The 27,028-nt window shown below is 33.6% G+C and overlaps 1 protein-coding gene across 1 annotated transcript in view; it reads left to right on the plus strand.

Annotated features, from left to right (window-relative positions):
* LOC104992154 (vacuolar protein sorting-associated protein 13A-like) overlaps window positions 1-26,784 on the plus strand; it is a 51,972-nt gene extending 25,188 nt beyond the window's left edge. Inside the window, exons 2-17 of the mRNA XM_010844910.1 lie at window positions 942-985; window positions 3,839-3,881; window positions 7,634-7,729; window positions 8,001-8,102; window positions 12,260-12,369; window positions 13,098-13,157; window positions 14,949-15,008; window positions 15,236-15,316; window positions 18,568-18,625; window positions 20,611-20,738; window positions 20,922-21,028; window positions 22,518-22,689; window positions 23,184-23,246; window positions 24,505-24,634; window positions 25,566-25,660; window positions 26,014-26,784. Of these exons, the coding sequence (XP_010843212.1) occupies window positions 942-985; window positions 3,839-3,881; window positions 7,634-7,729; window positions 8,001-8,102; window positions 12,260-12,369; window positions 13,098-13,157; window positions 14,949-15,008; window positions 15,236-15,316; window positions 18,568-18,625; window positions 20,611-20,738; window positions 20,922-21,028; window positions 22,518-22,689; window positions 23,184-23,246; window positions 24,505-24,634; window positions 25,566-25,660; window positions 26,014-26,160 (1,496 nt within the window). The 3' untranslated portion in view covers window positions 26,161-26,784. The remainder of the gene's footprint in view (window positions 1-941; window positions 986-3,838; window positions 3,882-7,633; window positions 7,730-8,000; window positions 8,103-12,259; window positions 12,370-13,097; window positions 13,158-14,948; window positions 15,009-15,235; window positions 15,317-18,567; window positions 18,626-20,610; window positions 20,739-20,921; window positions 21,029-22,517; window positions 22,690-23,183; window positions 23,247-24,504; window positions 24,635-25,565; window positions 25,661-26,013) is intronic.
* Window positions 26,785-27,028: the final 244 nt, after the last annotated feature.

A 27,028-nucleotide genomic window follows, 5' to 3' on the forward strand; every position in this document is an offset into this window, starting at 1 on the left:
GTCTGACACTGTTTCCACTGTTTCCCCATCTATTTCCCATGAAGTGATGGGACTAGATGCCATGATCTTAGTTTTCTCAATGTTGAGCTTTAAGCCAACTTTTTCACATTCATCGAGAGGCTTTTTAGTTCCTCTTCACTTTCTGCTATAAGGGTGGTGTCATCTGCATATCTGAGGTTATTAATATTTCTCCTGGCAATCTTGATTCCAGCTTGTGCTTCTTCCAGCCTAGCGTTTCTCATGATGTACTCTGCATAGAAGTTAAATAAGCAGGGTGACAATATACAGCCTTGACATACTCCTTTTCCTATATGGAACCAGTCTGTTGTTCCATGTCCAGTTCTAACTGTTGCTTCCTGACCTGCATATAGGTTTCTCAAGAGGCAGGCCAGGTGGTCTGGTAGTCCCATCTCTTTCAGAATTTTCCACAGTTTATTGTGATCGAGTTACTCATATTCAAATTACTGCCTAAAAGTGAAGGCATTCATTTTCTGTAGCAGAATTAAAACAGAGCAAGATAGGACAACACTCAGTATCTCTAATTAATAAGAAATCCTTATTAATCTCACATGGTTGAATTAAAAATCTTTCCAGTTGCTCATTGCAAATATACTTAAGCAGTCATTTTTTCCAGTAATTTCTTACATCATGCTATGTTGGTAGATTCATATTATTTGTATAATTTTGATGAAAATATATCCATTATCCTTGAGCTACGCTGTATAGGTCAGAACTTAAATGATGTTTGCTCAAACGTAGAATCTTAGACTAAGTTGAAGAATGAAGGGGAGCCAACAATTATAGTTGGATTCTGTTTCTATTTACATTTTGATAACTGTTTTCCTTGATAGGACATTTAGGAATGAAGTATACCTACCTTGTTAAAGTTTATTTGAATATTTCACTTTTAGTTTTTTATTCATTTTGTTTTTTTCTTTTAGGAGCTGTGGCCCTGAAGAATCTTGAAATTAAAGAAAATGCCCTGGTATGTTTTGACAATAAGCACTTTCTTATGTTAGGTTCCATGAACAGGTTACATTTAGGTTACATGAACATCTTCCTGATTTGTCATCTTAAATTATTTAAGTTTAAGAAAACTTCTTAAAGTAATTTTTAAAAACTGTGAATTTTGCAAAATGGACTTTCAATCTCCATAGAAATACAACCTGACTGTAATTTCCCCCACTAAAAATATTTCTAAAATTTGTCTCTTCCCGTATGCTTTCATTTTAGATTTTTAACTTACCTCTCCAGTCATCTTCAGTTTTTTTTTTTTTTCCTGGTACCATTTTAATCATATATATATATTTTTTGCCATAGAATACAGTAGAATTAACACTGTTGTGTAGCCATCATCAGTATGTATTTCTGGAACATTTTTATTACACTAAGGAAGGCTTTGTCACCAGTAAGAAATAACATAACTCCCCATTCCCTTTCTCCACTCACCCTGCTAACTTCTGCTTCACTTAATTTGCCTATTCCAAGTACCTCATATAAATGGACTCCTGCTATGTTTGTCATTTTTTATCTAGTTTACTTAACATAATTCCTTTGAGGTTCATCCATGTTGTAGCAGGTATCAGGAAATCACTCCTTTTTATGAAGGCTGAATAGTATTGTATGTATATACTGCATTTTGGTCACTTTTCTGTTGATGTACACTTGGGTTGTTTTTGCCTCTGTGTCTTGTGGATAATGCTGCTATGAATATTAGTATTCATGTCTGTTCAAATCCTAGCTTTCATTCCTGTGGGTAAATACTTAGGAGTGAAATTGATGGATTATTTAGTAATTGTATGTTTAGCCTTTTTAGGACCCCCCACACTAACTCAGTCCATAAAGAATTCACCTGCAATGCAGGAGGCCCAGTTTTGATTCCTGGGTTGGGAAGACTGCCCTGGAGAAGGAAATGGCAGTACACTCCAGTACTATTGTTCAGGAAGCTCAGGGACGGAGGAGCCTGCTGGGCTCCAGTCCATGGGGTCACAGGGGTCGGGCACGGCTGAGCCATTGAACCACCGCCACACTGTTCCCAAAGCAGTTGAGCCACATTATGTAGGCGCACCTTGGAGATTTCGTAGGTTCGTTTCCAGTCCGCTACAGTCAAGTGAATATGGTCACAAAAAAGCAAGTCACGGAAGGTTTTGGTTTCCCAGGGTATTTAAAAATTATATTTACACTCTGTGTGTATATGCTCAGTTGCTCAGTCATGTGTGTCTCTTTGCAACCTGACAGACTGTAGCCCACCAGGCTCTTTGTCCATGGAATTTTCTAGGCAAGAACACTGGAATGGGTTGCCATTTCCTACTCCAGGGGATCTTCCAACCTGAAGATCAAACCCGCGTCTCTTGCATCTCCTGCATTGGCAGGCAGATTCTTTACCACTGTGCTACCTAGTCTAAAAAACCAGTGTACGTACATCAGTTAAAAACTAATGCTGTTGGGAAAGTGGCACTGATAGATTTCCTCGATGAAGGATTGCCACAAACCTTCAATTTGATTAAAAAAAAAAGACAAAACCAAAAAAAAAAAAAATATCAGTACCTGGGAAGTGCAACAAAGTAAAGCACAGTAAAATGAAGTATACCTGAATTCCCACCAGCAGTACGTGAATTCCAATTTTCCATATCCTTGAAAACATTTACTTTCTGTTTTTTTGATAATAACTATCCTAATGAGCATGAAGTGGTAAATCTTACTGGTTTTCCTTACTGCTTCTCCAATGATTAGTGAGGTTGAGCATCTTTACATGTGCTTGTTGACCATTTTTATATGTTCTTTGGAGAAATAGAAATGTCTATTGAAAAGCATTGCTGATTTTTTAAAATCATGGTTTTTTTTGGGGGGGTGGTGCACTTTGGTTCTTTACATATTTTGGATATTTCCCTTTGTCAGAAGATATGATTTGCAAATACTTACTCACATTTTGTGGGTTGTCTTTTGCTTCTGTTAACGGTGTTATATACAAACATTTTTTATGTAAAAAGTTAAATTTTGATGAAATCGAATTCATCTTTTTTTAAAAATTGTTGTTGCCTGTGGTTTTCATGTGATATCCAAGAAATCACATGATTTTGTTTTCTTCTGAACATTTTATAGTTTTAGTTTTTACATTAGATCTTTGGTTCATTCCGAGTTAATTTTCATATATGGTATAAGATAAGGGTCAACTACATTCTTTTTGCAAGTGGATATCCAGTTATCCTAGTACCATTTATTGAAAAGGTTGTCTTTTCTCCTATTGAATGAGGAGAAATTTATTTGAGGACATTTTTTGCACTAGTGGTTTAGTTTCCCTTCAAGTACACACTGACAGTGAAATTTCCCACTTTGTTTTCTTTTTCAAACAGTGTAAAAGCTGTAGTGATTCTGGTATGAGTAACTTTGGTGGTCAGTATTGCTGTAGAATCTTTCGCTATTTAAGGTGATCAGGCTCTGAATTTTATGGATTTGAAGATATTGCAGTTATGTATTTAGAAACTTAAATAAGTATTGAAGGTAAAGAGAAGATGTTGCTGCTGCTGCTGCTGCTAAGTCGCTTCAGTCGTGTCTGACTCTGTGCGATCCCATAGACGGCAGCCCACCAGGCTCCCCCGTCCCTGGGATTCTCCAGGCAAGAACACTGGAGTGGGTTGCCATTTCCTTCTCCAATGCATGAAAGTGAAAAGTGAAAGTGAAGTCACTCAGTCGTGTCTGACTCTTAGCGATCCCATGGACTACAGCCTACCAGGCTAAGTTAACTTAAATCCCTTAAGTAATCTTGGGAAGAAAAAATTAGTTATGTGTTTTGCAAACTGTGTATGTACTAAGATTTTGCATATATATTTTTTTGTAGAGTCAACTGGACGTACCATTTAAAATTAAAGTTGGCCATATAGGTAAGCTGTCTTTGTTATTTGTATGTCCTCCTGTTAGACATGTAACCAGAATAATATGTCTAGTATCTCTATAATGTGATATAATGTTTCTGAGCATAAATTAAAAGAATCATGTGTTTTCACCTATATAAAACTTTGTTGTGTAACTTAATGTCTGTTGTGGTCCATATATCCCTGTTGAATACCTGTGAAATACTTTAAAAACATATTTCTAGCTGTACTGGGGCTTCGTTGTTGCAGGCGAGCTTTCCCTAGTTGTGGTGAGTGGGAGCTACTCTCTCGTTGTGCTGTGAGGGCTTCTCATTGCAGCAGTTTCTTTTGTTGTGGAGTACAGGCTCTAGGGCACATGGGCTTCAGTAGTTGTAACATGGGCTTAGTAGTTAGAACTTGTGGGCTCCAGAGTGCGGTGTGGGCTCAGTAGTTTTGGCACACATGCCCAGTTGCCCAGTGGCATGTAGTGTCTTCCTGGACCAGGGATCAAACCAGTGTCCCTTGCATTGCAAGGTGGATTCTTAACCCCTGCCACCAGGGAAGCCCCAATACTTGTGAAATTATACATCTTGTTAAGTGTTGAAATGAGTTGAGATCCAAAGCATTAAAACTAGTGGAGAGCATGACTGTCTCAGTTTCTTAAGTTTCTGACTAGTTATCATTGCTGTATTCTGATTGGCCATGGATAAGTGGTATAAGGAATTGGGTCTGGATCCTCCAGGCAGTTTGGTCAGGAACCAGTCAAAAACCTGGTTTCTGTTCTGTTAGTTTTCTAGGAAACACTATGCTAATTTTGTTGTATTACATTTCTAGTTTTTGTAGTTTACATATACTGGTTGAGCAGAATTACATTGAGCAGAAATTGATTCAAATGTGTTTAATAAAGACATATATGTTTCATTTCTTAAATTATTTCAGTTTATTGTTTTAACTTTGTTGTTTAAACTATTGGTTTACATATTGTGCAAGATGATAGTATTATTATCTGTGACTTAAAAGTAGTAGTATGCAGATAATTTGTGTAGAAGAATTTATATAATGTTATTGCAATGTATTGGTGTCACTTGGAGAATAAGGTGTTTTGAAAGCTTATATAAATTACCTAATGAAAATCTCCACAATTTTGTGCTCTTTTAGTTGTTATTAGACCATATGCCAAAGAAGCTTTTTTCATTTACATTGCTAGGACTCTTAATTCTGTTTCTCTTCTTCCTTTTGCCCCCATAATTTAAACACTACTTAGTATAAATAAAATGGGGAAAATGTCACCCATTACTTTTCTACCTAGTATATTTATTTTTGCAAATTTTTATAAGGTTTTTTACATGTGAACATTTTGACTTGTAATCATGGTGTATGTAGGATTTTATATATTTTTAAATTATCATTAATAAAGATTCCTCATAATCCATATTGATTTGACCTCCCTTATTTCTCAATATTGCATATTACAAAATTTGAACAATGTAATCTTATTTCTATTGGTCCAAAAATTTACAGTAAACATTTTCATATACTTTTTGAAAGTATTTTGAAAGTCATAACTATGATCATTGTAAATCAGTGTATATAAATTTAACATCTATTCTAGAAAACGATATAAGGACAGTAGGTAGACTTGCTTTCATTTAGTGCCTTCATTATTTCTGTTTTCTCTTTTCTTTTCTGACCATGTTTAAAAATGATGACAGGGTAAATTTTCAGTGTTAATGTAAGGTGGTAGAAAGTACACTGAACTGATACCTAATACATAAGATAATCTTGAGAGTCATTTAAGGTTTCATTTGCATATCTCTATCATAGAAACTGCCATTATTTAATATCATTATTTTTTCTTCTAGACAGTAAGTTTTTTGAGAAGTGGATTTAATTTTAAAATTTTAATATCTTCACTTAGCACAATACTTGGCTTATAGTAGGAACACAGTCTGCTAAATGAAGTACACATTTCCAAATGAGTGATGTAGTGATGCAACCAGTTTTATAAGAACATATTGTCCCCTTGCCATTAATGGGGGTTGTTAATCTTACTGATTTTTCAAAGTTTTCCTCATTTAAGATGCAGAATTGCATACATATCAAATATACTTACATACATACTTTCAAAGTAATTGTTTTCATGTGGAAGATTTTTAAAGTACCTTCTTATGTATTTTTTCTGATTTTTCTAAATTTTCTATAATAAGAAGCCTGCCCTTCATAAGGAAGGAAAAAATGATTTGGTTTAAAACAAATGCTTAGTGGTACAAATGGTATATTGGTAGTATAGAAATTTTAAATGGTCACTATCTTCTCTGATTTTAAAACTTAGAAAGCTATTCCTCTTTTAGAAGTCAGGTAGTTTATTTTTCTCTAAATTAGTATGGAGAAATCTTTTTCTTGATTTGGCATTTTTAAAAACATGGGTTTTTGGAGTTATATAATACAGTATGTCTAAGTATGTAGTATTGTTTTTCAGTCACTAAGTTGTGTCTGACTCTTTGAGACTCCATGGACTGCAGCACAGTCCTTCCCTGTTCTTCACTATCTCCTGGAGTTTGCTCAAATTCATGTCCACTGAGTCGTTGATACCATCTAACCATTTCATCCTCTGCTCCCCTCTTCTCCTTTTGCCTTCAATCTTTCCCAGCATCAGGGTCTTTTCCAGTGAGTTGACTCTTCACATCAGGTAGCCAGAGTATTGGAGCTTTAGCCTCAGCATCAGTCCTTCCAGTGAATATTCAGGACTGATTCCTATAGGATTGACTGGTCCAGGCAGTCCAAGGGACTCTCAAGTCTTCTCTAGCACCATAATTCAAAAGCATCAATTCTTGGGTGCTCAGCCTTCTTTATGGTTGAACTCTCATATCTATACATCACTTCTGGAAAAACCATAGCTTAGATTATGCTGACCTTTGTTGGTAAAGTGATGTTTTTGGTTTTTAATACACTGTCTAGATTTGTCGTAGGTTTCCTTCTAAGGAGTTAATGCACCAATAATGTATTTAGTAAGTCTTTTCCTTCCCTGATCATGACAACTAATTTTAAATCTAGAGATTCATACTTTCTAAAAATATTTTTTAATATTAAAAATTATTGTAGAAGTTTTCTACATATACTAAATACATAAAATACATAAAACTAGAATTAATAGTATAATGAGTCCTTTACATCATATTCTTTAGTTTAAGAAATCTAATGCTTTTAAAATACTTTGCTGTTGGGTTGTAGCAAAATATTTTTATTAGTTGAAATGATTTTCTAATATTGCCCAGGATCCTTGATTATTATCATAGGAATTTATGAGTATATACACTTATGATAATCATACTTATACAAATATCATATATATACAAATATGTACATAGTGTGTAAAATCGCTATAAAATATACTTGTATAAAGTATGTAATCTTCCTTTTTATCGTATAAGAAAAATATTTAGAGATTTTGAATAAAAATTGGTACAAATCAATCTTATTTTATCAAAGATTATTGATTAACGGAAGGATAATACTGATAGGTTTGTGGTACATATCACCACAATAGAAACTTGTAAATATTTAGAACATTTTTTAGTAGATTTTCCAACAATACTAATACAGATAATTTCAAATCATCACTAAAAAGACTTTTAGTTTATTGTTGTAAAATAGCTTTCTATAAAGTTAATGAGCTCGTAAAGTCAAAGACTACTTTGTTATCTCCCTTAGTGCTTGATAGAAAATAGGCTGATAGTAAATCTAGATTGAAAGAATAATATTTTTTCTTTTTTTTCATATAGGTACTCTTAATCTTATAATTCCATGGAAAAACCTTTATACCCAACCAGTTGAAGCTGTATTGGAAGGCGTTTATTTACTCATAGTGCCTTCTTCTAGTAAGTCAAATTTTAAACATTGTCATTTCAATTACTCCTTTTTTTAATGTGAAAAAATCTTTATATTTGATAATTTGTTCAAATAATTTTGGTGAATTTTTTGAGCTTTTTTAATATTTAAATGTGTTATTTTGGTAATATAAAGTAAATTGGTTTTTACCCTCAATTTTTGTGAACTTTGAATTAGTGATTATTTTCCAGGATATTTTTTGGAATGAGTATATTTAAATTTAAGGTAATTAAGAGTCTTCCTTTTTTATACTTTCTGCAGGAATAAAATATGATCCTATAAAAGAAGAAAAACAACTCTTTGAAGCAAAGCAACAGGAATTGAAAAGAATAGAAGAAGCAAAACGAAAAGTAGCTGATCAAGGTAAAGATAACAATAAGAATGGTAATAAGAAAAGCAGAAAAGAGCTAAATATTTATTACATTACTATATTATTTTCTTCTGGAAGCACTGAGATTACTTTAAAAATATGATAGTCTTATTACAAGAATTTTAATGTGGTTTCTATGTTTTATCATGTTTATAGAAATTTTACCTTATAGAAATTTACCTTAGTGCAAATAATATTCCAAACTTATAAGGATGAGGTTAGTTTTTTAGTAGTTAATTTCATGAGGTTTTTTTTTTTTACCTTTCTAGTCTTCTCTTCCTTATTCCACTTTTATCAGTTCTTCACCTTTTGGAGATACTTAGTTTCTTGATATATTTCCAAATCTGTTTACCCTCTGGCGTCACATACATTCCTGTTCAGCTTAGACCAAAATGGTCCATTACTTTAGTCCCCTTCTTTTGTTAGTATTAGAGATGTCCTGCAGAAATCTAACCCCTTTCCACTTATTGCTGTTGATGATAATGGAGTAATGGTAGGAGTTCTTTATATAACCATCAACATCTACACTCCTGTACTCTGACTCTTAACTTTTCCTTCTAGTGAAGCTTTCTCTTTGACATGTAAATATGCCATAGCCTCTCTTATCTTTTAAGCATCAAGTCATGTTCCTATGGTTAGCTTATGCTCCTCCATCCTTTGATGCTAAGCATCTTAGAAGAGTTGTGTGTGTACTGCTCAAAATGTCCTTGCCATTAACTTACTTTTTAAATAAAAAGAAAGCAATAATAAACGATTTACTGGTTGGCAAACAAGTTAAAAAAAGGCATTAAAAAAAGGAGATTTACCACAATTCCTGGCAATACTTCTTATGTTTTCATCTCTATTGTCTTTCATCCATACCCTCATCCTCTTTTTTTAAAAAAATTTTTTATTGTAGTGTTCATATAAAATTTGCCTTCTTAATGACTTTTAAGTAGTTCAGTGGTATTAAATACATTTATTGTATTGCATCCACTATCATCATCTCTCCCCATATCTCTTTTCATCTTGTAAAATTGAAACTTTACACTCGATAGACAATAACACACCCATTCTTTCCCCCTTTACCCCCAGACCCGGGAAAAACTGCAATTTTGCTTTTTGTCTGTTTGGTTTTGACTGTTCTGAGTAATCATGCAAGTGGAATCATATAGTATTTGTATTTTCTTCAGTGGTTTATTTCCCCATGTAAAGTATTATGTCTTCATAATGTCGGACAGGACTGAGTGACTTTACTTTCACTTTATGTCTTCAAGGTTTATCCATGTTGTAGCATTTGTCACAGTTTTCTTTTTAAGGCTGAATAAGATTCCATTGTGTATCTGTGTGTAAAAATTAGTATTTTAGCATCTTTTTGTCTGCTTATTGACCATTTGCTTATCATGGGAAGTCAGATCCCTAGTTTTGATTAGCAGTTGGATGTGGGTCTTAACATTTATTACATAGACCTTTTACTTAGTATGTCCATTTTGGCATGATGGATTTCCTTGTACCTTCACATACATAGTCTCAGAGTCTGGAGCCTGTCAGTTTTATTGTCTCCAGAATAAACATTTGCTTCTTATGGAGTGGGAAAAAGGATAATTGCTTGATCCTGTGGATTGGAAGAGGAAGGATACCTAGAAATCTAACCACTCAATATACAGACTTTAAGCCAATCCTTATATGATCACCTTCTTCTTCCACCTCTTTGCCATTTATATTTTCAGAGGATTCCAGTTACTGAATCTTCCCAGGGTTCTTTTTTTAGCTCATATTGTATTTTATTGGCATCTCAATTTATGGGCATTTGAGATCAAATTTCTTCTTCTGTCATGTTGTCTAAGCCCATCTGCTTTCCAGCTTCTGAATTTTTTAAGCTTTCTCTTATTCTTCTACACTCTTTTCTTTTTGTCTTGGAGATTTATCCATTTTTCCCCTTTTGCCTTCATGGGGTTTTACTGAGGAAGAGAAAAATAGATACAAACTCATGTTTAATCAGAAGTGCCTCCTAGTTATACTTAAATCTAAAATATAAATGGCCATGCTTAAGATTCATCCATTATACCTGTTATCAGATAGAATTTTGAACTCTTCAGCAAAATACTTTGTTGCTCTTATGACTTGAATCTTGTCTACCTTTCCAGCCTTTTACTGACCCCATCCCTTTCATATCTTTTCTGTTCTTTGTTCCAGCCATACTGGCCTATTTGTAGTTTACTGAATGTACCAACTACTCTGTGATCATATCTTACTTCCTGCATTATTCAATATACTTTTGAGAGTTGTCAGCGTTAGGAAGATAGTTCAGGCTGTAAGGTATGGATGAGATTCTCTGCAGCAACAGTATAAAATGAGAAGAGAAACATTTCTAGAACTAAGCCCTAAAGAAAGCCAACATTTAAGGATTGTGTAGAGGAGGAAAACAGCAAAAAAAAAAAAAAAAGACCAAGAAAGAGTGGTTAGGTAAGTATTATAGTAGGAAATTTGGAGGTTACATTTCGATGGGAAAAGAGTGGTTTGGAAAGTGAAGAATATGTCAGATCCTGCTGATTTATCAGGTATATTGAGGATTAAGAAATAATCATTTTATTTATGACATGGAGGTCCTTGGTTACCTTAGAAATTGCTATTTCTATTTAGTGATGATTGCAGAGAGGAAGCTTTGGTTTCTTCATAGTTGTAAAGTGGTTTGCTAAGAGTAAAAAGAGCAGTGAAAGAATTGTTGGACTTTTGAAGAGTACCAAGAGGAATTTTAAGATGGTTACTCTGGAGTGTGAACAAGTTGATTGGAGAAATGTAGTAAGGTTGTTGGTTAGTTGAAGTTGGTAATGACTAACTTAAAGTAATTGCAGTCTGTTTTGTGGTAATTTTCTTCTCCCCTACTCACCTGGCAAGGCATACACGTTTATATAAAAAGTAGAATTTGGATTTGTGTCGGCTTGGAACTTTATTGACAGAAGAAAAAGGAGAAAAAAGAAAGCAGAAGAGTTTAAAATGTTGGTGAAATAATGTATTAAGGAATCTGAGCTGGGTAAGGAAGTCCGAAAGAAACTAGTTGATAGGGAAAGAAAAATTTAGCATTTAATTGAATAACTAAATTTATAGAGCAGAGGATTTTATTAGGTAGTGGTGGGATTCAACATTTAAAATAAAAAACTCTCATCTTCAAAGAGTTTTTTTCTACTTCTGTTTATTAATTCTAAAGTCCTGTTCAGTATGTTCGTTCACTCATGCTTCCCTTTGATGCAAGTATGAGAATACCTTCATCATACTTTTCTTTCTCTGAGACTTTCTGGGTCAGCTGAATTAGGAAGTAGTCGGAGAAGGCAATGGCACCCCACTCCGGTGTTCTTGCCTGGAGAATCCCAGGGACGGAGGAGCCTGGTAGGCTGCAGTCCATGGGGTCGCTAAGAGTTGGACACGACTGAAGTGACTTAGCAGCAGCAGGTCATTAGAGGAAAAGATAAATAATAAGTGTATACAGGTGAAATAGGACTAGAAAAAGATCGCTTTCATTGGCATTTTTAAGTGGGGGCAAAAGTGTTAGTAATTAGTGGTTATCAGCATATTAAAAAAAATTAGGAACCTCGATTTTTTATTCTTTCTATTTTCCTAGAAAGTATTGAAGAAGATTGTTTAATCTCATTTTGAAAAATGAAACAAATGAACATCTTTCATTTTTGCTTAAAAGGGGAGAGGGAGAGAATCTTATATCTTCCTATTTTGTGTTTATTAGAGAAGGAGCATATTCAGCTGTTTTATACTTCTATCCACAGACACCTTATGATGATAGTACAAATTTTAAGGGAGATTCTTTCTTTGCTACTGTTTCTGACTCTTCTAATATGATCCTGTTATAATTCTTACCTAATAATCTTACTGTTTTTCATGTCCTTATGTACTCAGGTATACCTACAGAAATTATAAAATTTGATGCCAATAGATTCTACATGATAAGCATTAGTTTGGACAAGAAAGTAGGTTTTGAAAACTGTGTGCATTTAGTCACCCAGGAAAGTCTTTTGGTATGTAAGATACTTGGAAAGGAGACTTAATAGTCTAATTACAGATTTCTTTCTTTAAGAAGGTAGCATTTCTGTTATTTCAATACAGATACTCATAGAATGTTTTTTTCATTCATATTAAAAATGAATATTTGCAATTGTAGAAAAACAGCTTGTGGAGAAACAGGACACTTTCACAGAAAAATTAATTACCCAGATCATAAAAAATCTTCAAGTGAAAATTTCCAACATCCATATTCGCTATGAAGATGATGTAAGTATTTTAATAGGTAATAACTGTTTTTATATTTATTTTGCTGTTTATTGACACCTGCTCTGTAGTGGTCAACATATGAGATGCTGGCAAGTGGAGGGATATAGAGCTGAACATGACATGATCTTTATTTTTTATAATTAGTTGTAATTTGCAGTCCTCAGTGCCTTGATTACACTTTTCTAAAATGTTCAAGCATCAGATAATGAAGGAAAATTTCTTTCTTATTATCACCTTTGGTAGATTTAGCAGTTACATGTTTTTAAAATACTTTATACTGTGTTTACTTCCTGGAAAAAGCAATGGTTTAGGAATCATTAGTTAGACTTAACTAATTGTTTGATTTCAAATAGATCATATATTGTATCTCAAACACATCATTGTTGGCTTCTCACAGCTCTGTTGTGAGGGTCAATCTCATTTTTAATAAACTTCTTTTTTGTAGATTGAAAAAGAGTATTTTTTTGTTCAGTTGCTAAGTCATGTCTCTTTGTGATCCCATGGACTGCGGCAACATTATATTGATATATTATTATTGTACCACACTAATACATTGGTACTTTATATGTAGTTAGGAAAAATGTAGAAATAAAAATTATTCCAGAAACTAGGAAAATGTTTATGAATGTTTGAAATAGCTTACTTACCAGAAAGTGAACTTTTTCTACAATATAAATTTTGTCCATCTACTAAAAATCTGAGTAAAATTTACTCTCCTTCCTCTTTAGGTCACAAATCGAGAAAACCCTCTGTCATTTGGTATTTCCCTTCAGAATCTCAGCATGCAGGTACTTGGTTTAAAAAAAATTTTAACCATATTTAGTTTTGTAGTATAGTTAATTAAATTACTAATAACTACTTAATGTATGCCAGCATCAGGAGTAGGTATCTATATAGAATTCATACAGAAAGTACATAGACTGGATTGAAACTGGGGGTAGGTAGTTTCATATTTAAAAAATGGTTGATAATCAAATTTAGTTTCATATGTGAGAGACTATTTGCCAATTATGATATTTCATACTTATTTTACTTTAAAAAATCCATTCTGAATTTTAAATGCATAAGTACAAAATAAAAGTAATGTTTCATTTCAAAATCTTTGATTAGTTGTGGAAAGTATACAGAATCAAATCATTTCATCATCACTATTACTAGTAATTGTGGCATACTTTCTTCCTGTTTAGTTTTTTAATTAAGAAACTTTAAAACTGTAGGAGAACATAAGAATTATGAGACACTTGCTTGTATCCAGAATGGATGATAGTTAAGTTTGTCATTTAGTTTAAATTTTAAATACTTTTAAAGAATAAGCTGTTATGAATAAAGTTTAAATTCCTTTTGTATTCTGCTCCACTCTTCTCTCCCACCCAAGAGGTAAACATCTTACATTTTTAAACTTTACACTGTATATCCATTAAAAATGTGTAGTATTTGGTAGATTTTTAAAAGTTCATGTAAATGTTACATGATTCTTCTGAGTTTCCTTTTTTGCTACACATTGTTTGTGACGTGTTTATTGCCACATGTAGTTTAATTGATTCAGTTCAGCTGCTGTATAGTATTTCATTATATGCTTTTGTTTTTTATGTTCATTCAGTTTTTGTGTATGGTTTTTAAAATTTGGATCTACCTCAAACAGGAAAAGAGAAAAGTCAAGTGAAAAGTTACTCAATAAAGTTGGGTGAGGTAAACTGTCAAATGCTATTGTAACAGTGAAAAATAAGGTTGGAAAATTAGCCATTGGATCTGGCATTGTGAAGGTGATTGGTAACAGTGTCAGCAGTGGTTTTCACCACTGGTTTTGGAGGTATTTGGAAACTTGTCCCCCACCCGAGCCATACTCAATTGCAAACTCAGGCTGAGACCCAGCTGTTTTGTTTAAAAATCCCTCCAGGTCATCCTAATTGCATGATAAAATTTGAGCACCACTGTTCCAGTCCATTTAGTTCTCTAGAAAAAATGAAAACCATCTTATAAATATAAGCATTTGATAGCAATTTATTTCCCTCAGTGACTTTTCATTGCTTTTAAAGTCTATAATTTTGTCAAAATAGTTTATAATCCCTGTGTAATCTGACCCTAGGTAGGACACCTGATTTTACCTCTTTTCTATGTTTTGAATATGTTCTTGGGCCGTATTGGGCTACTTCAGTTCTTTGAACATACCATACATTCAGATATCTTCCTACCATGAATCATATTCCCTACTAAATTTAGAATTGATAACTTCCATTAATGTGTCACTTAGTAGGTTATGTATCACTTTCACCATCACATACCTGAAATTGAGGCTCCTACTGTGGAGTCTTTAGTTACGGACTTTATTCTCCCAGAGTACTGCGTATTTAACCTCCATAATGGCACTTAACCAGTTTGTAGTTTGCTTTCTAGTTTGTTTTTCACCAGGCAATGGGATTCTTGAATACAGAATATTCAGTTAATATTCTTTGACTAAATGTTATGTTTTCAAGGACATTTTAATGGTAGATTGGTCTAGGGCAGGATAGATTCTGTTTATCACTCTGCCATTTCACATGCAAGTGACAGTTTTTACTGCTTCTTTTTTTCCTTTTCAGACAACAGATCAATACTGGATTCCATGTTTACATGATGAAACTGAGAAATTATTTCGTAAGGTAAAATAAACAATGTTTATTTTTGACAAAACAAAAAATACTGTTTTGTCAGTCAATGGGCTTGACAAAAGATACTTTTAAGACAAGTGATAATACATAGATAAGGATTTTTATGAATTGTATTGACTTAAGTGTTATATGACCAATTATTTGAGACTTCTGAAAAAGCATATGCTAAAGAATCTTCATTGAAAATGAGGCTTATAATAAATTTGATTTATTTTCAGTTAATCCGATTGGATAACCTTTTTGCCTATTGGAATGTGAAGACTCAGTTGTTTTATCTTAGTAATTATGATGAATCAGTGGTAAGTAAATTTTTTTGATACGTGCATATATATCTTTGGTATCATATTTTGCATAGTTTTATTCTTTGTCATTTATCTAACATACTGTAGATAATATGTTAGTCAGTGGTCCTTTTTTTCCTAGGCAAAAATCCATTAAAATTTCCAGCAGTAGGTGAATATATATGTTTGTACATAGACATATATAAACATACCTTTTTGGTATAACTGATATGAAACATTTGTTAGTTATGTCTGCAACATAATGTTTTGATATTTGTATATATTGCAAAATGATCAACACAATAAGTCTAGTTAATCCACCACCATATGTAATTATACAGTTGTTTTTCTTGTGATAAGAACTTGCAAGATTTACTCATAACAACTTTTGAATATGCAACACAGTATTATTAATGATAGTCACCATGCTGTATAATTACATCTCCATGAGTTAATAAATATTATTTTATAACTGAAAGTTTGGACTTCTTGACTCCCTTTGTCAATTTTTTTCCCTTCCTATCAGTACCTCCCTCCCCACTTCCCTGCAACCATCGATCTGTTCTCTATGTTATTTTTTCTTCTAAATTCCACATAAAAGCAAGATATGTTTGTTTTTCTGTCTTTAAGCTATTTCACTTAGTGTAATGCCTCAAGGTCCATTTGTGTTGTCCCAATGGCAAGATTTCACTTTCTTTTATGGCTGAGTGATATTCCATAGTGTGTGTGTGTGTGTGTGTGTATAAAACATTTTCTTCATTCACTCTTGATGGATATTTATGTTGTTTCTATATCTTGGTTATTATGAGTAATGCTGCAGTGAACATGGAGTGCAGATATGCTTTCAAGTTGGATGTTTATTTTCTTCTCAGAAGTGGAGCTGTCGGGTTATATGATAGTTCCGTTTTTTAATTGTTTGAGGTCCTTCCATATTGTCCATAGGGTCTGCACCAATTTGCATCCCACCAACAGAGCAGAAGGGTTTTCTTTTCTCCACATTTTCACCAAAATTTATAATTTTTTTGGTTTTTGATAATAGCTATTCTAACAAGCGTAAGGTGGTATTTCATTGTGTTTTGGTTTACATTTCTCTAATGATTAGGGATGATGAGCATCTTTCCATGTATCTGTTAGCCATCTGTATTTCTATTTTGAAATTTTTAATTGGGTTGTTTGAGTTTTTTTGCTTTTGAGTTATATGGGTTCACTATATATTTCAGATATTAGCTCCTTATCAGATATAATATTTTCATATATTTTCTTTCATTCATAGGTTTCCTTTTCGTGTATTTGATAGTTTTCTTTGCTGTGCAAAAGCTATTAATTTGATGTAGTCAGTTTGATTATTTTTGCTTTTGTTGCTTTTGCTGTCAAATCTAAAAACTTATTGCTAAAACTGATGTCAGGGAGCTTACCACCTATTTTCTTCTGGAGTTTTTATGGTTTCAGGCCTTATGTTCAAGTCTTTAATCCATTTTGAGTTATTTTCATTTATCGTGTAAGGTAGTCAGATTTCATTCTCAAATAGCTGTCAAGTTTTCTCAAAACCACTTATTGAAGAGAGTGTCCTTTTCCCATTGTATGTTCTTGACTCCTTGGTCATAAGTTGTAACTGACTCTGTATGTTGTTGTTCAGTTGCTAAGTTGTGTCTGACTCTTTGCAACTCCATGTGCTGCAGTGTGTCAGGCTTTCCTGCCCTTCACTATATCCCAAACTTTGCTCAAACTCATGTCTGTTGAATTGGTGATGCCATCCAACCATCTTATCCTCTCTTACTCACTCCTCCTCCTGCCCTCAATCTTTCCCAGCATCAGGATCTTTTCTAATGAGTCAACGTGTCACATCAGGTGACCAAAGTATTGGAGCTTCAACTTCAGCCATCAGTCCTTCCAATGAATATTCAGGGTTGATTTCCTTTAGGATTGACTGGTTTGATCTCCTTGCTGTCCAAGGGACGCTCAGGAGTCTTTTCCAGCACCACAGTTAGAAACCATCAATTCTTTAGCTTTCAGCCTTCCTTATGGTCCACCTCTCACAACTGTACATTGTGTACAACTGGGAAAACCATAGCTTTGACTATATGGACCTTTGTTGGCAAAGTGAGGTCTCTGCTTTTTAATATGCTGTCTCGGTTTGTCATGACTTTTCTTCCAAGGAGCAAGCGACTTTTAATTTCATGGCTGCAGTCACTTTCTGCAGTGATTTTTGGACCATATATGCATGGGTTTATTTCTGAGTTGTCTGTTCTGGTCTGTTGATCTGTGTGTCTGTTTGTGTGACAGATACTAATACTGTTAGCTTTGTAATATAGTTAGATATCAGGGAAGATGACAACTCCAGCTTTGTTCTTTCTCAGGATTGCTTTGGCTATTTGGGTTCTTTTGTGGTTCCATATGAATTTTAATATTGTTTTTTCTGTGAGAAATGCTGTTGGTATTTTGATGGAGATTGCAACATATCTGCAGATTGCTTTGGGTAATATGAATCTTTAACAGTATTACTTATTCTAATTCATGAGCATGAAATATCTTTCCATTAGTTAGTGTCCTTTTTATTTTTGTTCCTCAGTGCCTTATCATTTTCAGGGTACAAGCCTTTTACCTCCATGGTGAAGTGTATTCTTACATTTTAATGCAATTGTAAATGGAATTGTTATTTTTTCTTTCTGATAGTTTGTTATTAGTGTACAGAAATACCACAGATTTCTGTATATTGATTTTTGTATCCTGCAACTTTAATTCATTTATTATTAGTTTTAGCAGTTTTTGGTGGAGACTTCAGGGTTTTCCATATATTATTATGTCATTTGCAAATAGTGAAAGTTTACTTCTTCCTTTCCAACTTGTATGCTTTATTTATTTTTCTTACCTAATTTCTCTGGCTAGGACTTCTAATACTGTGTCGAATAAAAGTGGTAAAAATGAGCATCTTTGTCTTGTTCCTGATCTTAGAAGAGAAGCCTTCAGCTTTTCACCCTTGAGTATGATGATAGTTGTGGGCTTGTCATCTCTGACCTTCATTATATTGAGATATGTTACTTTTGTACCCACTTTGTTTTGTCTTAAAGAGATGTTGAATTTTATGAAATTTTGTGTATGTGCTTGTATGCAAATATATATAAATACATTCCTAATAGTATTTAGTCACTTTAATATTTTCTTAGCTATACTCTCCTAAGTTTGAGTTATTTTTTAAAATTGCTTTTAAACATTTTTGCATATACTAGTATTAGCATGAATATAAGTAATATCAATTTGACTTTTAATAGAGCAGCCTGAGGAATGGCATTGTTGATGAAAATATTGTTCCAGAAGGTTATGATTTTGGTAAGTAAATTTCATAAGATAAATGTACAATTAAAGTAATCAGTATAAATTTGAAATGAATATTGTTGTCACTGTGGTATTTCATGTTGATTTTCTCATAAAATTAAATGTATTTCTAATATATACACAAAAGCAAAATACTTTGCTGTATCATGTGTGTTGATGATTCTCAAATATATCAGTTTAATTTTGACTTATTTCGCCTTTACCCTACTGTCATTTCTGGCTGTTTCATTCAGAGTCTGATGAAGAGACAGGAAGCACATAGTAATTTGAGAACGGAAAGTATTTATGAAGAATTACTAAATATAAGAGGGTATTAGAGTAACAAGGGATTGGCTAACAAAGTGTAGAGAGAACACTAAGGAATGCAAGAATAGTATGGGATTGGCCAAAATGTTTGTTTAAATTTTTCTGTAGCATCTTACGGAAAGATCTGAGTGAACTTTTTGGCCATCCCAATAGCTAGAAGAAACAGCCTTTACCCTGGGAGTTAGGTGGAGTGCCCAAAGAAGTGCGTCTGTCTCCTTCAACACTGAGATCTAGAACTTGTTGGAGAGGGGATTGCTGTGGGTCACTGACTGGCAGGGGAGTCCCTGATGCCCTATTGGTAAAACTTGTAAATTACCCTGAAGGAACTTTTGGGAAATTGACCCACTAGGAAGTCTTGTGGAGAGTTGTCTCCAGAAGGTACTCTACTCTAAAACCTCCTGAGCAATGTATTAAGAGAATTTGCTGGCTCTTGGGTGGTGCTGTGTGCTGCAGGAGTCTAGTGCTGAAGATATCTGTTGTGCTGCAGGACCTGGACACTGGAGAAGCCATTTTCTTTAAGAGCTGTGTATTGGAACCATGGCACAGCAAGAGTCTGCTGAATGAGCACAATAGTACCACAAAGCATAACTCCTTCCCCCCTGCAGTATCTCTCCCATGTCCTCTCAGTTCATTTTAGTCGCTCAGTCATGTCCGACTCTTTGCGACCCCATGAACTGCAGCACACCAGGCCCCCCTCTCCATCATCAACTCTCAGAGTTCACCCAAGCTCGTGTCCATCGAGTTGGTGATGCCATCCAGCCATCTCATCCTCTGTCGTCCCCTTCTCCTCCTGCCCCCAATCCCTCCCAGCATAAGGGTCTTTTCTAGTGAGTCAACTATTCGCATGAGGTGGCGAAAGTATTAGAGTTTCAGCTTTAGCATCATTCCTTCCAAAGAACACCCAGGACTGGTCTCCTTTAGAATGGACTGGTTGGATCTCCTTGCAGTCCAAGGGACTCTCAAGAGTCTTCTCCAACACCACAGTTCAAAAGCATCAATTCCTCGGCGCTCAGCTTTCGTCACAGTCCAACTCTCACATCCATACATGACCACTGGAAAAACCATAGCCTTGACTAGATGGACCTTTGTGGCAAAGTAATGTCTCTGCTTTTGAATATGCTATCTAGGTTGGTCATAACTTTCCTTCCAAGGAGTAAGTGTCTTTTGATTTCATGGCTGCAATCACCATCTGCAGTGATTTTGGAGCCCCCCAAAAATAAAGTCTGACACTGTTTCCACTGTTTCCCCACCTATTTGCCATGAAGTGATGGGACCAGATGCCATGATCTTCATTTTCTGAATGTTGAGTTTTAAGCCAACTTTTTCACTCTCCACTTTCACTTTCATCTACCTGTTTTGCCTTTTAGAGTGTGTTCCTGCTTCTTAGGGTTATTTATTTTTTTTTTGAGGGGGAGTGCAGTTAGCTTGCAAAAAGCAATTGTATTTATTGTACTTGCAAAAAGCAATATGGGTTATAGATAAAGGCAAAAGACTCCTCAAGACTAAGTGATAATTCATCTGATCAAGTTATAGCAGTATGGAAATTGGAAACTGGAAAGGGTATAGAAGAAATGAAAATGAGCATTTTCAGCTTGATTCCTCTAGCACTTTGTGACTTGGAAAAAGAACTCATTATTTTAAAATAATTTTTAAAAATTTGTGTTATTTTTCAGTATTTCGCCCCATATCTGCCAATGCCAAACTTCAGATGAATCGCAGATCGGATTTTGACTTTTCTGCCCCCAAAATAGACCTGGATGTTGAGTTACATGACATAACAATTCAACTTAATAAACCACAGGTGATTTTTTTTAATGAAATTGTAAATTGTAGGTTATAGTTTGATAAAAGCAGAGCTAAGATTTTAAATGTTAAGATTCATAATGGTATATAATAAACATTACCTTAAATAAGTTAGTAATTTAATTTTTATCTTTGACAATTAAACAAAAAATCTTAAAGATTTAATTTTTTCATTCTTCAGTATTTCAGTTTTATGGAACTTCTTGAATCGGTTGATATGATGACGCAAAATGTACCATATAGGAAATTCAAACCTGATGTACCTCTTCGTTACCATGCCAAAGAATGGTAATATGCTTTAAACTTTTAAAATTGAAGTATAATCGCCATAATGGTTAGATATTTGTACATACTGAGAAAGGATCACCACAATAAGTCCTTAACGTCCAGTACCACACATAGATAGCAAAACTATTTTTCTTGTTATAAGAACTTTTAATATCTGCTCTCTTAGCAACTTTCAAATATGCCATACAGTATTATAAGCTGTAGTCAAAATGCTGTACATTATATGCCCAGACTTATTTATCACTGGAAGTTTTTTGGACCCACTTCACCCATTTTACCCATCCCCCACCCACTCCTTTTGTCTCTCACCAGTCTATTCTCTGTATCTATGAGATCATTAAAAAAAAAACTTTATATAAGTGAATGCTACAGTATTTGTCTTTCTCTCACTTATTTCGTTTAGCATAATGCCCATCATCGTTCATTCATGTTGTAACAAATGCCAAGATTTTATTCCATTTTTATGGCTAAATAACATTTGCATGTGTGTGTGTGTGTTTGTATGTGTATACTTTATCCTTTCATCCATCTATGGACAGTTGGTTGTTTCCATATCTTGGCTCCTATAAACAATACTGCGGTGAACACGTGGTTGCATATATCTTTTTGAGTTAGTGTTTTCATTTTCTTCACATAAATACCCAGAAGTGGAATTGCTCAGTGAAATTTTTTTTAGCACATTATTTATTGCCCAGGGAATTTTTGCAGATACTAATGTCCGTGGCATTAATATGTCTCCAATTGTATTAAAAAATGACAGCATGAAAGTGAATTTCTTGAATTTTTAAGAATTTTAAGATACTCTCTTTAAAGGCTGATACAAGCTATATTATGATATTTGGCCTGAAACACTTGTAGTGGCTTTTGCTTATTATACTAGTAAAATTGACTTAATTATTATTAATCCTTTATTATTATAAAGGATTCTTTATAATGAATTTACAACTGGAAATACTAGCATTCTATTCATTTACTGTATTTCTGAAATTACTAAAAAAACATGTCTTTTTCAACTATGTCTTTTTTTAGTTTTCAAACTTTGGTATCAGAACACTATTATAAATCTGAAAAAATTATGGGAATCTGTAAAGTGCAGCCCCTTTTAAAAATTCTGAAGTAGTCTTATTTTTTTAGTTATTAAGGTCTTAACCTAGGTTTTCAAAGTTGCAGTTACTTTTTCAGTTGACTATTTTAATTACTATTCAGGTGGCTAAAGGGCTAGTTGCCAATTAATACTTTAATAGTTTTTTGGTAGAACTGTGTTATAACAAAATTCTGTAATTTTGCTTATTTTCATTTAGGAAAAAGATAAGGCTAAATATGTGTTCTTAATTACTAATAGGGTTGGTAAGAAGCAAATGCTAGATAGTATTTTCACAGTCTCTGTATTACGTATGTTGTTAGAACAGAAGTGATGTCAGTTGTATTTCATACTGTTGGTTTGAGGGTGTTTTTAAGGGGAGAGTTTTTGTTTTTATTTTTTAACTAGGTGGGCTTATGCTATACATGGTATCCTTGAAGTAAACATTCGCCCCCACTTACGGATGTGGTCCTGGAAGCATATTAGAGAACATAGGCAAAAAATGAAGCAATATAAAGAACTGTATAAAAAAAAGCTAACAAGTAAGAAGCCATCTGGTGAACTTCTCAACTCTTTGGAGGTTAGTGTTATAAAAATTTGTTGAATATTTTGTAATACTTAAGTCCTCAGTCTTTAGTGATTAACACTTCCTACTTATTTGTTCTAATTTTGACTGGTCATTCTCTGTCTCTTTTACTTAGACTTTTTCATACTCCTTAACTTCAGTTGGATGATAGAAACTCTGGTGATCATTTGGAATTTGAGATTCTTCTCAATCTGGAGAGATTTGGGTTTATGAAAATAGTAACTTGAAGCCTCACATTATTATGACATTTATAAACTTCAGAATCCTAGAAAGTATTTGCTACATTGATTCCAGTCTTCTCTGTGTTGGTTTCAAAGCCAAATTTCCAAGCTGACATGTACAAGCATTGCTTCTCAGAATTTAAGAGAAATATCATATTGATGGATGACTTATTTTCAATTTCCCATATTTAGTGCAGCAGTTTGATAGAGCATATATGAAAATTATCTATATAAAGTTATGTAAACACATTTTATTTATATTTTTAGGATTTGGAAAAGACTTTGGATGTGTTTAATATAACTGTAGCAAGACAACAGGCGGAAGTTGAGGTAATTCCAGATTGTCTTTCAATTAGTATAAAATAAACCTATAATTTATATAGAATTTATTGGTATTGTGCTGTATTATACTATTTCCTAAAAGGGGTTCTAATTTGCTTATTTGTATTATAAGAATAGTGGCAGAAAGTGAAGAGGAACTAAAGAACTTCTTGATGAGGGTGAAAGAGAGTGAAAAAGCTGGCTTGAAACTCAACATTCAAAACACTAAAACCATAGCATCCAATCCCATCACTTCATGGCAAATAGACAGGGAAAAAGTGGAAACAGTGGCAGATTTTATTTTCTTTGGCTCCAAAATCACCAGTGATGGTGACTGCAGCTAAAAAATTAAAAGATACTTGCAGTTTGGAAGAAAAGCTATGACAAACCTAGACAGCGTATTAAAAACCAGAGACGTCAAGCTCTGCTGACAAAGGTTCATATAGTCAGAGCTATGGTTTTCCCAGTAGTCATGTATGGATGTGAGAGTTGGACCGTAAAGAAGACTGAGCACCAGATAATTTATGCTTTCGCAGTGTGGTGCTGGAGAAGACTCTTGAGAGTCTCTTGGAGAGCAAGGAGCTCAAACCAGTCGATCCTAAAGGAAATCAACCCTGAATATTCATTGGAAGGACTGATGCTAAAACTCCAATACTTGGGCCACCTGATGCAGAGAGCCAACTCATTGGAAAACACCCTGTTTGATGCTGGGAAAGACTAAGAGCTGGAGGAGAAAGGGGGAGACAAAGGATGAGATGTTTGGATGGCATCACTGATTCAGTGAACAAGAATTTGAGCAAACTCCAGGATATAGTGAAGGACAGACGGGGAAGGCTGGCACGCTGCAGTCCATGGGGTCACAGAGTCGGACATGACTTAGTGTCTGAACAAAAACACCATATTACAAGAAAATTTGATGTATTCTTTTGCGACATCTATTTAAACCATCTATTTGCCACATCTATTCAAGACAGTTTCAGTGGGGGAAAAAAGTTCTTTCTCAGTGATTGGGCTTAAAGGTGAAAAGCCAATTCCCCACCCCCTGCCCCCCGCCCATTATTATTGCTTGTAAGACCATGTGCTAGTAAGTACCAGATAATTCTAAATTCTGGTATTTGGCCAGTGTTACAGCTACTGTATTTTATTGTCAGTATGATTGTTGTTTATACTTATCCACTAAAGCAGATAAGTTTTGGAAATATCCTGTTTCTTTGAATTGCTAAATAAAGGATAATTTGTCATTTATTTGAAAATTTATTTATTTTAGGTAAAGAAAGCTGGATACAGGATTTTCAGAGAAGGAGCAGAAGAGTCCGAGGGCAATAAAGGATGGTTTAGCTGGATGTGGAGTTGGTCAGAATCGCATAGTAAACAACAACTAGATATTAAACCTGGAAGTACGTTCATTTCATTTACAGTAGTGCAGTTAATCATCAAGCTGTGGTAGTGTAGCTAACCATCAGGGCTTCCCTGGTGGCTCAGAGGTTAAAGCATTTGCCTGGAATGCGGGAGACCCAGGTTTGATCCCTGGGTCGGGAAGATCCCCTGAAGAAGGAAATGGCAAACCACTCTAGTACTCTTGACTGGAGAATCCCATGGAGGGAGGAGCCAAGTGTTCTCTTTCATTAAGTAGACATTGAAAGTATATATACATATGATAAGTAATTCTTACTATAAGTAAAATTACTAATAAAATTTTAAATGTATGTCAAAAATCAAAAAATTTTTAATATTTACTAATACTTTCAGAAGAGTATTATGTCTAGAAGATTTAGTAAGTGTGTATAGCACAGTTATAAATAAAAATTTCAAAAGAGTATAAACCACTGTAAATTTTCATTGAAATTATTTCTTGGAAAGATTTTTACTTCCCAACCAAATGCTTAACATCATAACTTTGGAGGCTTAGGGGCTTAGGTTTATATCCTGGATATATCATTTATTAGCAATATGACCCTGGCAAATTTAACCTCTCTAAAACTCAATTTTACCAACTTTAAAATGGGTAGGCATGATATTAATACTTCGTATTTTATATGCTACTTATGTTGACTAGCATCATGCCGTTAAGTACCTAATACAGGTAGCTATTTTGTGTGCTTAATACAAAACATTTAGAAATTTATATTGCTAAATTAATGTAGTTAGTCATTTATATTTTTGAAAAATAAACCTAAAATTGCCAATGCCATCTTAGCATTTGTGAATATAATTTCTTAAAGGTATTATAAAAAAGAGTAAAATTTACATTATTAAAAGCAGCTAAATTTGGATTTGGTTTTATCTTGTTACCAGTTAATAACATAAAACATTCTTTATGATTTGTAGGTCTTGAAGAAATATTGACACCTAAAGAAAAAAGTTTGCTGTATGAAGCAATTGGCTATAGTGAAACAGCAGTTGATCCAACCTTGCCAAAAACAGTAAAAATGTTTTGTTGCCTTATACCTGAGTATTTATTGATAGATTCGCCTAATTTTAATCCTTTCAGAAATACATGTTACTGACTTGTTCTGTGATCTTTGAGTCTGTAAATATTGCATTTATTTGAGTTTCCACAGTAGGAATAAAATTTTTAGTGTTACGTGGGTTTTAAAAAAATTTTATGTTATGTTTAATTTTAGTTTATGTTTAGTTTTAGTATTATGTGGTGATCCTTAAATATGTAAAGGTTGTTTTTGATGTATTTTTCTGATTTTTGGAAAGAATAAATTGTATAAGTAGGAGTATTATAGATATATAATTTTTTTTCATTTTCTTCCTCTTTATATTCTAGTTTGAAGCAATGAAGTTCTTTGTTCACTTGAAAAGTATGTCTATTATTCTAAGAGAACAACAACAAAAACCTGAACTGCTAGATATTGTAGTGGAAGAATTTAGTACTTTGATTGTGCAAAGACCAGGAGCACAAGCAGTTAAGTAAGTATTAATTTATTTTCTCTTATCTATAAGAAAAAAATTCATTGTAAGGTTGAATGTAGATTAGAGTCATATGGTATTTTGTAAAGAATACTTTGGTTTAATTTATTCTTTTGTATTTTTAGGAACTTGGTGTTTTTCATTAATATATATATTTTGTAATTATTAAAATAGCATATGTTCAATAGAAAACTTTATGCAGAGGAAACATGAAGGACATTAAAGAATAATACAAAAATGTCAGTAATCACACTATTCAAGAAGAAATAGCATTAAAAATTTTGTTTTTATCTGGGAATGTCTTTATTTTACCTCCTGTTTTAAAATTGCTTTATTGAGTTATAATTCATGTACCATACAATTCATCCATTAAATTGTATAATTTACTTTTTATCACACTGTAATGTATACAAAATTCACATTGGTTTATTCAACATTGTACAATAATTATCATTACCTAATTTCAGAACATTTTAACACCCCAAAAAGGAAATGCTAATACCCATTAGCAGTCATTCCCCATTGCTCCTTCTTTCCAGTGTAAAATTGGTAAAAGCTAATTTACTTTCTGTTTCTAAGAATTTGTTTTTTTAGGGTATTTCATATTAATTGAATCATATAATACATGGTATTTTCTGTCAAGCTTCTTTTACTTAGCATGATATTTTCTTTTTTATTTTTTATTTTTAAACCTTACATAATTGTATTAATTTTGCCAAATATCAAAATGAATCCGCCACAGGTATACATGTGTTCCCCATCCTGAACCCTCTTCCCTCCTCCCTCCCCATACCATCCCTCTGGGTCGTCCCAGTGCACCAGCCCCAAGCATCCAGCATCGTGCATTGAACCTGGACTGGCATCTCGTTTCA

Source organism: Bison bison, unplaced genomic scaffold (assembly GCF_000754665.1).
Source record: "Bison bison bison isolate TAMUID 2011002044 unplaced genomic scaffold, Bison_UMD1.0 scf7180017864212, whole genome shotgun sequence".
Lineage (NCBI taxonomy): Eukaryota > Metazoa > Chordata > Mammalia > Artiodactyla > Bovidae > Bison > Bison bison.